At 40.5% G+C, this 15,998-nt stretch overlaps 7 protein-coding genes across 7 annotated transcripts; 3 read left to right on the top strand and 4 right to left on the bottom strand.

Moving 5' to 3' along the window:
• Positions 1-324: 324 nt before the first annotated feature.
• On the top strand, positions 325-2,525 carry V1514DRAFT_337847 (cytochrome P450). The gene is made up of 3 exons (XM_066928741.1): positions 325-547; positions 635-788; positions 845-2,525. The coding sequence occupies exons 1-3, from the start codon at positions 391-393 to the stop codon at positions 2,109-2,111; spliced, it is 1,578 nt and encodes a 525-aa protein (XP_066781028.1). The 5' UTR covers positions 325-390; the 3' UTR covers positions 2,112-2,525.
• Positions 2,526-3,210: 685 nt separating this feature from the next.
• On the top strand, positions 3,211-8,059 carry V1514DRAFT_337844 (uncharacterized protein). The gene is made up of 5 exons (XM_066928740.1): positions 3,211-3,628; positions 3,690-5,002; positions 5,062-5,233; positions 5,301-6,262; positions 6,314-8,059. Exons 1-5 carry the CDS (start codon positions 3,352-3,354, stop codon positions 7,979-7,981), a joined length of 4,392 nt encoding a protein of 1,463 aa, XP_066781027.1. The 5' UTR covers positions 3,211-3,351; the 3' UTR covers positions 7,982-8,059.
• A 211-nt stretch (positions 8,060-8,270) lies between these two features.
• V1514DRAFT_364697 (pseudouridine synthase) lies at positions 8,271-9,989 on the top strand. Its single transcript, XM_066929793.1, has 4 exons — positions 8,271-8,452; positions 8,523-8,544; positions 8,603-8,669; positions 8,734-9,989. Exons 1-4 carry the CDS (start codon positions 8,329-8,331, stop codon positions 9,982-9,984), a joined length of 1,464 nt encoding a protein of 487 aa, XP_066781026.1. The 5' UTR covers positions 8,271-8,328; the 3' UTR covers positions 9,985-9,989.
• Positions 9,990-10,121: 132 nt separating this feature from the next.
• Positions 10,122-11,209, bottom strand: V1514DRAFT_337841 (cytidine deaminase). Its single transcript, XM_066928739.1, has 5 exons — positions 10,986-11,209; positions 10,882-10,918; positions 10,685-10,799; positions 10,504-10,589; positions 10,122-10,401 (listed from the first exon to the last, which is right to left on the bottom strand). The coding sequence occupies exons 1-5, from the start codon at positions 11,044-11,046 to the stop codon at positions 10,224-10,226; spliced, it is 477 nt and encodes a 158-aa protein (XP_066781025.1). The 5' UTR covers positions 11,047-11,209; the 3' UTR covers positions 10,122-10,223.
• A 229-nt stretch (positions 11,210-11,438) lies between these two features.
• Positions 11,439-11,926, bottom strand: V1514DRAFT_322417 (uncharacterized protein; the record flags this gene model as incomplete). The annotated part of the gene is made up of 2 exons (XM_066926113.1): positions 11,439-11,573; positions 11,678-11,926. The coding sequence occupies 2 exons, from the start codon at positions 11,924-11,926 to the stop codon at positions 11,439-11,441; spliced, it is 384 nt and encodes a 127-aa protein (XP_066781024.1).
• A 541-nt stretch (positions 11,927-12,467) lies between these two features.
• On the bottom strand, positions 12,468-13,748 carry V1514DRAFT_337832 (uncharacterized protein). The gene has a single exon (XM_066928738.1). The coding sequence runs from the start codon at positions 13,599-13,601 to the stop codon at positions 12,585-12,587; it is 1,017 nt and encodes a 338-aa protein (XP_066781023.1). The 5' UTR covers positions 13,602-13,748; the 3' UTR covers positions 12,468-12,584.
• A 578-nt stretch (positions 13,749-14,326) lies between these two features.
• V1514DRAFT_285987 (uncharacterized protein) lies at positions 14,327-15,764 on the bottom strand (the record flags this gene model as incomplete). Its single annotated transcript, XM_066925186.1, has 2 exons — positions 14,327-15,449; positions 15,520-15,764. The coding sequence occupies 2 exons, from the start codon at positions 15,762-15,764 to the stop codon at positions 14,327-14,329; spliced, it is 1,368 nt and encodes a 455-aa protein (XP_066781022.1).
• Between the last annotated feature and the right edge of the window lie 234 nt (positions 15,765-15,998).

The following is a 15,998-nucleotide window of genomic DNA, read 5'->3' as shown; positions in this document are numbered from 1 at the left end:
GTTCACAATAATTAAATGTATAGATATATTTACGATATACATAATGTGTTGTGGACCATGTTTAAACTTATTTCATTTTATATAACTAGTAGCAGTAGCCTGATCACCATCCAATCAAGCGTTATATACGTAGCTTATTTTCTGGCATGATTTTTTTGAGTGACGCTACAGGGCAAAAATCTACATCTGAGCCGAGTACGAATTATATAACGAGTGACTGCATTTGTGAACGTATTATGGAACTCCTTACCCGATATTTACGAATACGAGGTGGAACGCTCGGTTGTGCCGCGGAGCGGTTTTGTTTGTGGTCTGCAATCTTAAGAAAAAATCCCTGCTCTACATTGGTTTTTTTTTCCCATTTACGCTTCTCCACATCAGCAAAATACAATGAGTGTCGAGAACATCACGGCTCAGTACATCCCTAGCGTGCCGGAATATGCGTCGGCAATTGGCATTGCCTCGCTTTATTCAACTTTGGTCACAGGGTTTTCTACATGGAAATTAATTGTCGGTCTTGTCATCGCAATCACTGTTTACGATCAAAGTATGCTCATTCCTTCTTTTTGGCGACCGCGATATCCTGACGTGTTAAATACTGACATTTATTATTATTATTTTTGGATTTTCATAGTTTCCTATGTTTCCAAGAAGGGTTCAATTGCTGGCCCACGGTTTAAGGTTTACCCAATTATTGGTCCTTTTCTCGAGTCCATGAACCCAAAGTTCGAAGAGTACAAGGCCAAGTGGGCTTCAGGTCCTCTTAGCTGTGTGTCTGTTTTCCATAAGTACGCGTTAATTTTTATTTCTGCACAATATTAGTCAATTGTTCTTATCTGTTAAGGTTTGTTGTTATCGCATCTACTCGTGATTTGGCAAGAAAGGTTCTCAACTCACCTGCCTACGTTAAACCGTGTGTTGTCGATGTCGCCATCAAGCTGCTGAGATCTACCAACTGGGTTTTCCTTGATGGCAAGGCTCATGTTGATTACAGAAAGGGCTTGAACGGTCTCTTCACCAGAAAGGCGCTTTCTGTCTATCTTCCAGGACAGGAAGAAATCTACGACAAGTATTTGAAGATTTTTCTTGAAATGTCCAAGAATGGCCACACTGAGTTCATGCCTATATTCCGTGAAATTAATTGCGCTGTGTCCTGCAGAACTTTCTGTGGCCATTACATTACTGACAAGCAAGTTAAGGACATTTCTGAAAATTATTATCTTATCACTAAGGCTCTTGAACTCGTCAATTTCCCGATCATTTTGCCTTTTACTAATGCTTGGTACGGAAAAAAAGCTGCTGATTTGACTCTCGATATCTTTCAGACGTGTGCAACCAAATCTCGTGCTTCTATGGAAGCCGGTGGTGAAGTTACTTGCACCATGGACGCCTGGATTCGAGAGATGCTTGATGCACGCGACAAGGGCAGATTGGCTGATGGTACTGGAGGTGTTAAGATCCGCGTATTCACTGATAAGGAAATTTCAGAAACTATTTTCACTTTCTTATTTGCCTCTCAAGATGCTTCTTCCAGTGCTACAACTTGGTTGTTCCAAATTCTTGCCGACAGACCTGATGTTTTCGAGAAAGTTCGTGAAGAGCAGATTAGAGTCCGTGACGGTGATCTCACCAAGAAGCTCGACGTTGATTTAATCGACAAGATGGTTTACACTCACCAGGTTGTCAAGGAAACTCTTCGTTACCGACCGCCTGTGATTATGGTTCCATATCTTGTCAAAAAGGACTACCCTGTATCTCCCGATTACACTGTTCCTAAGGGTTCCATGGTTATTCCAACCTTGTACCCTGCTCTTCATGATCCTGAGGCCTATCCTGAACCTGATTCTTTTAAGCCTGAAAGATGGGGACCCGAGGGAACTGCGAACAACTATCCCAAGAACTGGCTTGTATTTGGTACTGGCCCACATGTCTGCCTTGGTCAGACTTACGCCGTTATGAACTTTATTGCCTTGATTGGAAAAGCTGCATTGCTTCTTGATTGGGATCACGAGGTTACTCCTGACTCTGAAGAAATTAAGGTGTTCGCTACTATCTTCCCACAAGATGACTGCCGTTTGAAATTTAAACTGCGTGAGGGCATCACCGTTTAAATACAAATTTGGTTTTAGAAAAGAAAATAATCCCGTTTTATAATTTTAGATCACTAGAATCTAGATATAATTTAGTTATGATGCCGAGTTATACAGATAATCTAATTTTGTTAGCATATTCCGGTTCTTATGTGTTAATAGTTTTTTTTTTTTTTCTAGTTTCTAATTTTTTTTACTTTTTTGGAGGGAAAAAAGGGTATTCGAGAATTCACTGTATGGACTATCCGTTATAGTAATCATGTGGCTTTGTCTGTTAATGGTTGATAATGGATTATGATGTCCTTTTTAGTTTTAATTTGTACAGCGAATTATTCTTTGTTATTTAATTTGCTTAAATGGTGTTATTTTAGATTTTTAATAGTTGTTATTTAATGTTGACAAATATAAAGTACTAATGATATTTCGTAATTAAAACTGGCCACTAACGAGCAATATACCAGCCCAATTTCTACATTAGTATTTGCATAGGAAGAGAAGGAATAGGAATCAGTCTGAGCTACCTCTACGTACTTAAGTCCTAACTTATCAATTTTTGATAATTATTTTTAGAGTGGCCTCGGCGTTTAATAGAAAGCACTCTTCAAGCTACAAGAAAGTCAAATTTACATTGATGGCAAACATAATAAATAAGACAGCCACGTCGCAAGTTTGATGTATGAGCTTAGATTGTTTATTTACTATGAACACAATATTGACATATTATAATATGTATAATCTTGCTTCAAAACCAAATTAGAAAAAGATATTGAATTAGAAAATGCTGCTGCTCTTGCGCAGCATCGGTCACCGCTAAAAAAACTCCACCATTGCTGAATCTATGCCCGTATTTTCTTGAAAATCACAATATAATTAATAATAATTATAATATCTATCAAATCACAGGACAATCAAAATATTTTTATTGGCAGTTACAAACCAATTTAAATTGTGCAATGATTTAATCAATCGTTCATCAGTCCAAATTCTACAATAAATCAGAGATTTGGGTTAGCGCGTTTGTGGCGAAAATGTACACAAACGTGTGTAAGATATGCTTTCAATACTGTATGAGTTTTAAGCGCGTGAAACGCGTATAATTTCTTGTCAAACGCGTCCGCGACCGGGTTCGCATGATTTCGATTTTCGCATATTCACTTAGAATTACTGGAACTTAACACTGCAATCTTGCTTGCTACATCCTGTCCCATTTTTTAATATTGTTTTGTCTGCAGGATTTGTTTCATTTAGTTTAGCTGCAAGCATGAGCTCTTCAGCTGCTACCAGGCGCCAGAACCTGGAGAAATTACGGAGCGCTCGTAACGGTCAAAAGAGAACTTACGACGATACAGACAGAAATGATGATATATACGACGAAGTTAATGAGGATGAATTTAAGCAAGTTGTTAGAGGCAGGCTACTAGAACAGGATTTTGTAGTTGATGATAATGGTTTGGGCTACGCAGATGATGGAAGAGATGCTTGGGATCATACAGGTGAAACTGAAGGCGAAAGCGAAGAGGAACAAAGCCATTCCAGAAGTAAGCTTGTTAAAAAAAAAGAAGATTTACTATTTATTACAGTGCTAATTATGATTTATAGAAAAAAAGAAGTCAAAGCAGGCGAAAGATGAGAAACTTGAAAAACAGCGTAACGCCATGAACAAATTTCTCACAAAGCAAGCTGCGTCACGTCCCAAGAAAATAGTACAAACAGCAACCGGAACGGATAAGGCAGACGATGCCGAATTTTTAAATGACATCTTGAACGGAATTGATACCACTCCGGCATCCAATCGCAAGTCTACCACTACCACAACCACGTCGCGATTTGGAACATTTAGCAGCACATCAAAAAAGCCGGCTCGCTTAACAGAGCTCACTACGCCCACTCCTTCTACTCGTGTTAACAAAGATGTTTCAAGATTAGATTTACCTGAATTAGAAAGTGACGATGTCCCTCATGGCTTATCTTCGCCAAGTGCGCAGCAAAAAAAGAACACCACATGGTCGCAGTTAGATTCGAATTTGGACAATGACCAGGAGATGACTGAAGGTACCAGCATTGAAGACTCAGACAAAAGCAAAGAATCTAGCGTCACTGCTATTTCAATGGAAGGAATAAGCGATTTTGATCCAGATGAAGACGAATCAATGGAAGTTCAAAAGCCACTTGCAGCAAACCTTGGTACAGATGTTCAGCTTGTCAACATTTCTTCATCAAAACCGGTACCTTCAAGACCTGCAATTGTGCCAAAGCTGGAATCCACACCCGTAAAACAGATTGCTAAGACACTTGAGTCGGATGAATCAAGGGAATGGATTAAGATGAATGATTCCATTCAACTAGCATCGTCACCCGCTACTCAGCTATCAGTTTCAATGGGAAAAATTCCAGTGTCCGACGTGGCTGACGAAAATGGCACGGTTAAGATGTTTTGGACTGACTATTGCGAGGTTAACAATACATTGGTCCTGTTTGGAAAAGTAAAAGCCAAGGGTTCTGATAACTATGTCAGTTCAATGGTTCAGGTTTCAGGAATCATGCGTAAGCTTTATTTTCTTCCTCGGACTCATAGAAGACGAGATGGTCATGATACAGACGAAGAAGTTCAAATGGAGGACGTCTATAATGAAGTCGACGAGATTTTCCATAAATCCAAAATAGCTTGGAAATCAAAGCCATGTCAACGAAAGTACGCTTTTGATCTCCCAGATATTCCTCATGAAAGTACTTATCTTGAAGTTTTATATCCTTATTCAGATAAACAGCTTCAATCTGACCTTCAAGGAGAGACGTTTTCACACGTTTTTGGTACTTATACAAGAATGTTTGAACAATTTGTTTTGCTACGACGTGTTATGGGGCCATGCTTTTTGGAGATTAAAAATATTGACACTCAGTCAGCAGCGAATGTAAGTTAAAAACTAAGATAGCTTTTATGGTATGAAATAAGTTAACGTGAAATTTTTAGATTTCGTGGTGCAAAATTGAGATGGCAGTAGATAATCCAATGTCAGTCACTCCTCTTGATGACACGGACGCTCCACCTTTTACGATTATGAGTTTGGCATTGCGAACCGTTCTTAACCCGAAAGATAACAAGCAAGAGATTGTTGCCATAAGTGGTCGAGTGTTTACTAATGGTGAGCCTATTCTTAAACATAAAAAAAAATAAAGACGTTATTGTTTCAATTACTAATTGTAATCTAGTTAAACACGATACAACTCAGCCGATGGAAAGCTTGAAGCCATATGTGTTTACAATTGTGCGTCCAATTAACCATATATACCCTCCTGGTTTTGAAAGTGAGATTAAGCGTAATGGACGTGGTACCATTCATATTGAACGAAACGAGCAGGCAGTTTTAAACAATTTTTTAGCTCGTGTTCAACGATTTGATCCGGACGTATTTATTGGACATAATTTAGATTCAGTTGATTTAAGCACATTACTGCATCGAATGAAAATATTAAAGACACCAAACTGGCATCGCATGGGTCGTTTGCGACGATCAGAATGGCCAGGAAATTCGTTTTTTACAGACAAAATTGTAGCTTCAGGTCGGCTTCTTTGTGACTTGGCAAATGATCATGGAAAATCAATGATGCCAAAATGTCAATCTTGGAGTTTGACGGAAATGTGCAGTGTCGTTCTCGGAATGAAAACACCTAGACCGGAAACTGAAGAGATTAATCTGTCAAAGAGTTCAAATTGGACCGACAAGTCAGAAAATTTGCTGCAATATTTAAAGCATTGTGAAATTGATACGCACTTTATTGCTACGTTGGCTCTCAAGATTCAGATTTTGCCGTTAACTAAGCAACTTACTAACCTGGCAGGTAATTCATGGGCACGAACTCTCAGTGGGACAAGATCTGAAAGAAACGAGTATATTTTGCTTCATGAATTCATAAGGAACAAATACATCGTGCCCGACAAGTTGCCAGCTGATATTCAAAAGAAAAATCGACGAAATTTTGAAGATGACGACGATCAAGATGATGAAACGGTGGGAAGTAAGAAAAAGGACAAGTACAAGGGTGGACTTGTCTTTGAACCAGAGAAAGGCTTGTATGACAAATATATTCTTGTCATGGACTTTAACTCGCTTTACCCAAGTATCATTCAGGAATATAATATTTGTTTCACAACAGTGGATAGATCAAAATGTGTAAGTTGATTGCAAGACATGATACAGCTTCATTTGTTTAACCTGAAATAGTCCGAAAGCGATAGTACCGTCCCAGACCCGCCGTCAACCGATGTGGGTCAAGGAATTCTTCCCCGTCTTATTGCTACCCTTGTCCAAAGACGTCGGCAAGTTAAAAATCTCATGAAAGACAAGAAAGCAACTTCGACTCAAATAGCCCAGTGGGATATCAAGCAACAAGCTTTGAAGCTGACCGCCAACTCTATGTATGGATGTCTTGGTTATACCAAATCCAGATTTTATGCTAGACCTCTGGCAATGTTGACAACTTACAAAGGTCGTGAAATTCTTACCAATACAAAAGAGTTGGCAGAGTCGTTACAACTAAAAGTTGTGTATGGTGATACCGACTCCGTAATGATCAACACAAATTGTGAATCGTATGATGAGGCCATTAATATCGGGCAAGAATTCAAGAAGGCCGTCAATGAGAGGTACAGACTATTGGAAATCGATATTGACAATGTTTTTCAGCGATTGTTGATGCATGCAAAGAAAAAATATGCGGCATTGAACTGCATCGATGTCAATGGCACGATTGAGACTCAGGTTGAAGTCAAAGGCTTGGATATGCGACGGCGCGAATACTGCAGTCTTTCCAAGGAAGCTTCTTCTTATGTTTTGAACTGCATCTTATCCGGCGAACAAACAGAAACCGTGGTTGAAAAAATTCATGAATATTTGCGAGAATTAACAACAAGGGTCAATGAGGATCAAATTCCATTTTCCAAATTTATTATTTACACTAAGCTTAGTAAAGCTCCAGAACAATATCAAGGTGGTAAAACAATGCCACCGGTTCAAGCGGCATTGAAACGCAAAGCTCGTGGTGAAAACGTATTACCAAACGATGTTATTGGATACATAATCACAGCAGGTGAAGGGAACAATCCTGCTGAGCGAGCGTTCCCACCTGGGGACGTGTTTAAAACTGACTCGGGTCTCATCCCTGATCATGAATTCTATTTGGCTAAGCAAATTTTACCACCAATTGAACGTCTTTGTGGTACGATTAATGGCACGGATTCGGCACATTTGGCAAACTGTTTGGGGCTCGACGTTCGCAAATACCAAATTATTACCGGCAACAGCGACAAGCAAAATGCATTCGATCTTGAACCATTGGAAAGTACTATACCAGACAATGAAAGATTTCAGGATTCGGAAAGATTTCTTATATCTTGCTCAAGCTGTTCAAATCGTACAGAGTTTGCAGGTATTATGAATTCGAAGGAGTTGTGCACTGCAAAAGGATTGGAATGTTCCAATTGTCATGCGTCGTTTGGTATTGCGTCTGTTATTGCTCAATTAGAGCTTAATATTAGAAAGACAATTGTGAGATATTACGATGGGTGGGTCGTTTGCGATGATTCGTCTTGTGGCAACAGAACACGACAAATCTCTGTTTACGGCAAGCGATGCATCGGACGAGACGGGCTTGCAAAATCTTGTCGTGGAGTCATGCAATACGAGTTTTCGGACAAGCAGTTATACAACCAGCTCCTCTACCTGGATTCTTTGTTTAATGTTGACAAGTCTAAGGGCTTGGGCGATACTCTTGTTGACGCGTTGGCCGAACATAACAGGACCGAGTTTGAAACCGTGAGAGGAGTCGTAAACAAATATTTAAGTGATTGTGGTAGAAGATATGTTGATTTCCGGAATATTTTTGATTTTTAGAAGCGCATCTATGGAATTTGGGAGGGAAAATGTAGTTATGGTATATATAATGTATTTTAATTTGTTTTAATAGTTAAGTTAAATTAAATCAATTTTATAAAGTAAATATATAAGACGACTAGTTAGTTCGTCTATAAGTTATCATGTTGAACAAATATTAAATGTTGATATTTAAAAGCCAAAAAAGTATCAATATATGTATCACGTGATGTTGTTTAGGGTAATTCTTAAACCCAAAATGTGATGAAGAAAAATTTCCTAGGGCGCTTCTCAAAATTAAAAAAAAGTCCACCATTTTATCCAGCAACAATCTATTTCGGTCTAGATAAACAACATACCCAGAAAAGATGGCGACGAAGGAAGAAACATCTTCCGATTTTGTGATCAAGCCAGAGAATGTTGGATCTAGTGTTGACACTTCAACCTGGCCTTTACTTTTGAAGAATTATGATCAGTTAATTGTTAGAACTGGTATGTTGAAAACATTTTTTTTTTTTTAGTTTTTGTTGAATTTGCAGATTACTTACACTGTTTTTTTTAGGTCATTATACTCCTATTCCTAGGTATTTAAAGATGCACATTAAATGCGTTCTAAGAGCAAGAGCTAATATATTCGTACAGCGGAAGCACGCCTTTAAAGAGAGATCTCAAGAGCTACATCAGCAGTGGTGTTATAAATTTAGATAAGGTAGATAGATGACTTTGCTTGTTTGTAGGACATTAGAAATAATGCTGACAATATTTGTTTTTAGCCAAGTAATCCTAGCAGTCACGAAGTTGTTGCGTGGATAAAGAGAATTCTTAGAGTTGAGAAGACCGGTCACAGTGGTACCTTAGATCCTAAAGTTACAGGTTGTCTTATCGTTTGTATTGACCGTGCTACGCGTCTTGTCAAGTCTCAGCAAGGTGCTGGTAAGGAATACGTTTGTGTTCTTCGCTTGCACGAGAGCATAGAATCCGAGAAACTGTTGTTGCGCCAGTTGGAGACCCTGACCGGTGCCTTGTTCCAGAGACCTCCTTTGATTTCTGCAGTCAAGCGCCAGCTTCGTATCAGAACCATTCATGAATCCAAGTTGATTGAGTTTGATAATGATCGCAAGTTGGGCGTTTTTTGGGTTAGTTGCGAAGCTGGCACGTATATCCGAACGCTTTGCGTCCATCTCGGATTGTTGCTCGGAGTTGGTGGTCACATGCAGGAGCTTAGACGTGTAAGGTCTGGAGCCATGGGTGAGGATGACAACCTTGTCACGCTTCATGACGTGCTTGATGCTCAGTGGGTTTACGATAATACCAGAGATGAATCATACCTCAGACGAGTTATTCGGCCACTCGAGAGCTTGTTTATTGGCTACAAGCGTATTGTTGTCAAGGACTCTGCGGTTAATGCTGTTTGCTATGGTGCCAAGCTTATGATTCCAGGTTTGCTCCGTTACGAAGCTGGCATCGAGGTTGATGAAGAGGTTGTGTTAATGACCACCAAGGGTGAGGCCATTGCTCTTGGAGTTGCCCAGATGTCGACTGTCGAACTTTCAACTTGTGATCACGGAGTGGTTGCTAAGGTTAAGCGATGCATCATGGAGCGCGACACGTATCCAAGAAGATGGGGTCTTGGCCCGACTGCTTTGGAGAAGAAGAAATTGAAAGCTGACGGCAAGCTGGACAAATACGGACGAACAACAGAAGCCACGCCTGCCGGGTGGAAATCTAACTACGTTGATTTAAATGGCAATGCTCAGGGTACTACCGCAGCTGCCGCTGAGGCGGAAGTTGAAGATATCAAAACCGAAGTTGCCAAGATCGAGGTGATCAAGAGTGAGGAGGTCGAAACTAAGGACGAAGATAATGAAGATGAAGAGGCTGACGAAAAATCCAAGTCTGAAGATGGAGAAAAGAAGAAGAAGAAGAAGAGAAAAGCAGATGATGAATCTGGAGAGAAGAAAAAGAGAAAAGCAGATGATGAATCTGGAGAAAAGAAGAAAAAGAAGAAGAAAACGAAAGAGTAAAAATGAGGTTTTTTTTCTATTTTTTTTTTTTTGGTTTCTCATTCTCAAAATTGTTTTGCGAACATAAAAATTATTTTTTTGATTTTTGTATTTTGTATTTTGTATTTTGGAACCATGTAGTTCAATTGTATTTCAACTTGTGTTAATAGGTTTATTTATTTTTATTATTCATTGATATACACCATTCCTTACTACAACGCCAATCATCCATCCAAATCCAAGTAAACCCTATATTAAATTCATAAAGTTGCCTGTCCGTTTAATGCTTTTGAGTCATCCATAAACTCCGTCTCTTTAGCATTTAGAAGGTCTTCCGGTCCAAAGCTCAAAGGCAATAATCCAGAGAGTGGCTCGACAATGTATGATAAATCTTCGGAAAACATGTATATCTCAATTTTAGGAGCAAATTCGCGAATACTAATAAAGAATATTAAAAAAAAAAATGGTCAAAAATTTATGTGTAACTTATGAAACTCGATGATTATTTTTTTTTCTTGCCAAAACTAAGGGTTTTCTTACACTTGTCTGCAAATCCCACATGGAGAAGTAACCGTTCCTGAACTAGACGCCACGCCAATAGCAACAAATGACTTGTATCCTGTTGTCTATAATGGGGAGGAGGGGTAAATCATTTTGACCAAAGTATATGACGAGCCAATTAAAAAAAAAGGGAGGGAAAAGGTATTTTGTATCAGCTTACAATTGCCTTCACGATTGCGGTCTGTTCTGCACAAATGCATGCACCATAACTTGCATTCTCAACATTTGCTCCTTCGATAAATGCGCCATCCGAGGTCAAAAGAACTGCTCCGACCCTGACAATTAATCAACAAAAAGTTAGTGATCCTATAATATTTTAAACTCTTTCGTGGTATTACTCGTGAATTTGACACGCACTTGAAATTGGAATATGGTGAGTAAGATAGTGATCGAGCTAAGAGAATATTAAAAAAAAAAATAGTCCGCATGGATTGAACAGTGCATTAGTACAGCATTCATACCTTGAAGGGTTCTTGTTCCCAGTTCTGAAATCTGATGATCACTAAGCTTGGGTAATGTCATAATAAATCTTTTGTTTCTCTCTGTTGTTAAGTATTGTTTTTTGAAAATTGAACAGTATTTGCTTTTATAGGAGAGTATTGGTATATCTTATCTCTCCGCTCTGATATTTGAATCCGTAGGGTAAGTTCGCGTACAATTAACTAACGTGAGAATGAATAATTACAATGTTTGCTCAGATATATCAAACTGGTACTCAATTTGTGATGTAATAACAAGAATTTAATTAACCATACAACATTAATATTCAAACAGACCAATAATTATAAAACTCATTAAAACTTCAAAAACTCCCAGAGTACGCCATGCAAATCAAATCAAATCTTTTTTTTTTTTTTTTTTTTTTGTGGGAAGGGGGGATTTGAATATAAATAATATTGAAAATGTTTATCGTCTTATCGAATCCGCCTGGCCGTGTCGTCCTTTACGCCAACATCCAGCATTCTTCTTCTCACGGTTTCCAAAACCTCATTTCGTTCTACCTTGACCATTGAGTTTGTGATATCTTGGCCGGTAAAAGGATACCCACACTAAAACCAAAAATAAATTAGTTTTATTTTATTTTATTTTGTTTTTTTTAAATGCTTCTTATTCAAACGTGCCAAGTTTTGAACTTGATGCAACAACAACTTACGGATTGCTCGGCACACATGATCAATGCCAAATCTTCTTGAATTAAAAACCGGCGAACGGAAAACAAGCCGCATTCGGGACATTCTGAATCGGTTGAGATCAGTTCTTTGTTAGGTTCTGACTGAGCAGGTAGTGATGACAGAGTTGTTGGCGGCAAGACTAATGCCGAGACGGCAGCCGCTGACGACGGCGACGACGACGGCGAGTTTTCACCAGACCAAAACGACACTGGTGCTTTCAAATTAGCCATTTAGGTATCAACTTGGTGGTCTGGTGATATCCAAAATGAGTATATATATCAAGTATGAATTTTAGATCATCACGACAAAATTTTGCAGTTACGAGATTTGAGTTTCGATTACTCAAAAGCTTAAAACCGGGGATGCTGGGTTTAAAGGGGGTAACAAGAAGGTAACCAATAAATAGCACAGTCAACACTGGAATTGATTACTTAAACTGTCGCTGCTGTAATTATAAAATAAAATAAAATCCACGCAGGCACTCCGACTTGTTGCAGATTGCGAGTTAGATGGATGCATGCATTGCTTGGTCTGTTCTCACTGTCAAACCTTTGTTTGAATTGGGTATTGCGGGTACCGGACAATTTTGCGGTACTTGTACTGCATATTTTTTAAGATTTGACCCTTGTTTTTTAAGGGGAAAATTTGTGCGCCCTGAAACGCGAACAGCGAGCGCATTCGCATTGCCAATCAAAGCGCGTGCCTTGTTTTCATGTTTATATTAAGACTTAATAACTAATTAATTATCACTGAATTTAATAGTACACCCGGTATTATACTCAAAAACAAGCTCATGCAAATGTAAATGTAAAAACCAAAAAAAAAAAAAAAAAACGCCAAATACCCAATTCTTTTCTTTCCGCGAAATGATGAATATGCAATTAAAATCTACCGAGAATCGTCAAGCATAAACACGTGACGGTTGGCATCATTGGCAGAATTCGTCCGGTGCGTGAACGCGTCTTGATCACTAGTACTACTACTAGTTTGTTGCCGTTCGCGCGGTCGTTGCCATTTCTCATGAATCACGCCCGGACCAGGTTCACGACCATGCAATGCCGGCTGCAACGGCGGTGGCGGCAGTGACTTGTTTGTCCGTTTCGGATTGCCGAGCGCGTCCTTTTCTTCCTCTTCCGCAATCACGTCCAACGGCACCGCGGTGGCTGCCGCTACGTCTGTCACTGGCAATGATGGTTGCTGTAATGATTTTCCAGAAACCTCGGTATCGTGACTGGGGACGTGAGACAACGTTTTGCGTTGCTGCTTGCGATGCAAGTAAACGAAAACAAAAATCAGGGCAAGAATAACCAGGATGCCGACCACGACGGACACGACAACGGCAATTATGGTTTTCGTGTTGGTGGAACGTGATGCCGACGGCACATCGGTGGGACGGTCTGCCGAAGTTGAAGCTGCCAATGAAGGCGCGTCGACAAGGGACGAGGTCGAAGGTATAATGCTCCCTGCAGTCGCGGCAGAGTAATCCGAAATTGTGATTGAAATAAATGATGCCAAACTAAACGTTGCCGTAACTGATGCAGTCGGTACCACCGTAGCAATTTCTGATGCTTCTGTTGTTGCTGTAGCTGTAGCTGTAGCTGTTGTTGTTGTGGTCGCTGCAGCTGCTGGCAGACCCGACACTGACGACGACGACGACGCCGCCGCCGTGACTAACGGGCCGGACACGGATTTGCCAGTTTCGGTCAGTACGTCTGAAAGGCCAGCAGAATTCAACAAGATGACAGATGCTGAGGCTGCTGATGTGTCGGTAACAAGACCACTACTGCCAGGTGAACTTGGCACGGTTGAATCTGCAGTCAACACGGAACTAATCCACGAACTCTCCAACGCAACCGCAGTTCCCACCCATGCCAACAACAACGCAATCAATACTTCAGCCCGCATCTGATTCCACCAAATTTAATTGTTAAAAAAAAAAAAAAAATTTTGTGTCAAGAAAAAAGGACCCCGCAACGGGTTCTTGAACGGGCGGAAAGGAGGGAAACAAGGTGAGCTAATGAAATTCCCACGACAAGGGGGGGGAAAAAAAAAAAAAAAAAAAAAAAAAAGATAATATATACTACACGATGAAGTCGCGGTGGTTTACAATATATATACAATATACACACATAACGTAACTACAAGCCATGGATATATTACTGTGCGTACCAAAGAAATACTTGACTAGCGAGGGGTCCAACAGCAGCAGGACTAAACCCGAACAAGCATAGCGTCAGGAACCTCCGAAACTCGTTGGTTTTGCGGCCAGGCACAATTTTAACATTTTATGCAATGTTAATTTCCCGGCCCCCGGCGCTAGTATATAAATCCAATATTTGTACTACTCAGCATAATTCGCTTCTTCAATTCTAACTGCATTTGGCAGTAGGCTTGAATCAACCGTCAGCCTCTTATAACTAACCAACTATACAATGACATTCGATAGACCAAAAACCAAAACCAAAAACCAAAAAAAAATACCAAAAAAAAATACCAAAAAAAAATACCATGTATACTATATCTGTGTATAATCAATCGATAAAACAACGCCATAAAAAACAAAAAAAACAAAAAAAACAAAAAAACTTTCCTTCCACCTTTATTAATCTTGCCAATGCCACAATCCATTCTCAATCCATATGGTATACCGAACGCTTATTTTCATCCAAATCCGACGTGTTCATCCTGCTGCTCAAAGCCGCCTCGCGCTGTGAATCTGCATACGTCGGCAGTCCGTCTTCCATCCCCGGCTCGTCATCTCCAGTCGCGGTCAACAACAACCCATTATACCCTGCCGCATACGATGGCGGCCACGACGAACTTATCGACAACGTTGAGCTTTCGTCGTCGCTCACTTGGATCGGCCGCGTCAGTATGGTGGTCAAGATGGCCCGCGTGGACTGGTTCGACCCTAAAACACTGCGAGAAAACTCCACCTCCGCGCTTGATGGGCTCCCCGACAACGATGCCGTGCTCGATGCCACCCTACCTGGTTCAGCCCTAACCGCACGGTCAACTTCTGAGCTGCTGCTGCGGCGGCGGCGTTCAATCACTGCAAAACCTGGATCGGATTCTTGCCTTCTCCCTTCTTCATGTTGTTGCGGCTGTTGCCTGTGCTCGCCGGATCCCTGTGCTTCAATTTGACCTAATTCGTCGCCATTTTGTTCCAGATTAATCGCTCCGTCTTCTTCAACGTCATCGTTAGACTTTGATTTCGCCTTCCATCGGTACCTGATGTAGCGGTCCATCACTACATACTTCACCGAAAAGAACAACAACGGGTAGACCATGAACGCAATCAACACTTCGGCGCCAGGTCCCATCGGCCAGGTCCAACCCAGCAATGCCGTAATCAACAACCGGTCAAGAGACTTGGTGGAATATATAATCAAGCCAACCACGAACCTGGCGAACGTATACGACAGTGTTAAAACTAAGGTCTGCTTCAAAAAATTGTGAAGCCTGATCGGATGCCCATAGTGTCCGCTTGCCAATCCTGCCCTGATAACCTCATCCTTAGGAGCGTACCTGATCCGGCCGATTATTGCCCTCACTGACACGGCATACACCAGCCTGTGTGCTAGCAAGCACAACGGCACGCCAACGATTGTGTCATAAAAATGTTCAAGAACTGGCAAGCGGCATATGTCTGGATTGTCTTGGTCTACCGATTTAAATGTAAACCAAAATACTAAAATAAAAATTGCTTTAGAAATCCCATCAGCAATTAATAGCCGCGACAAATCCAAAAACCTGTAAATCACAACCAAAACGTTAGCTTTCTATTAAAAAAAAAAGACATCACCCCTGTATTAAAACATACCAAACACCAAATCTTCGTTTCTTTCGATCGTATTTTCTAAAAACAAACAATACGACCATCGAAATCATCAACACTACGACAAAAAAATTCTTCCTGGCTCGTCCGCCACCTTCAAGAAAAAAGCAAGGAGGAGGACCACCATTTCTTTCATGTGGCTCAAACCCATCAAACGGCTTGTCATGATAATTCCCAGGGTTAAATCCACCCTCAGGTCCATGCCGACCGAAAGGACCGCCTGAGAACATTTGATCATTAAACGGCGGGCCGTCCGGAGGCGGTCTCGGTCCCCCCCAATGATGACCATCGTTAAACTCGCCCCGTCGCCAGTAAACCGGCATCCCGTTCCTTTAATTTTTTTTTTTTTTTTTTTTTTTTTGCTTGAAATTATTATAACCGTGAAAGTCTGTATTGAATTGTCTGCATGCGTAAACGAGCAATCTTTCAATGTTATTTTGGCCAGGCCTTTGATGGATCATGCG

The sequence above is a fragment of the Lipomyces japonicus genome, assembly GCF_038497905.1.
Source record: "Lipomyces japonicus strain CBS 7319 unplaced genomic scaffold V1514scaffold_65, whole genome shotgun sequence".
Taxonomy (NCBI): Eukaryota; Fungi; Ascomycota; class Lipomycetes; order Lipomycetales; family Lipomycetaceae; genus Lipomyces; species Lipomyces japonicus.
The sequence above is the reverse complement of the archived record's forward strand: the minus strand, read 5'-3'. Positions and strand labels throughout refer to the sequence as shown.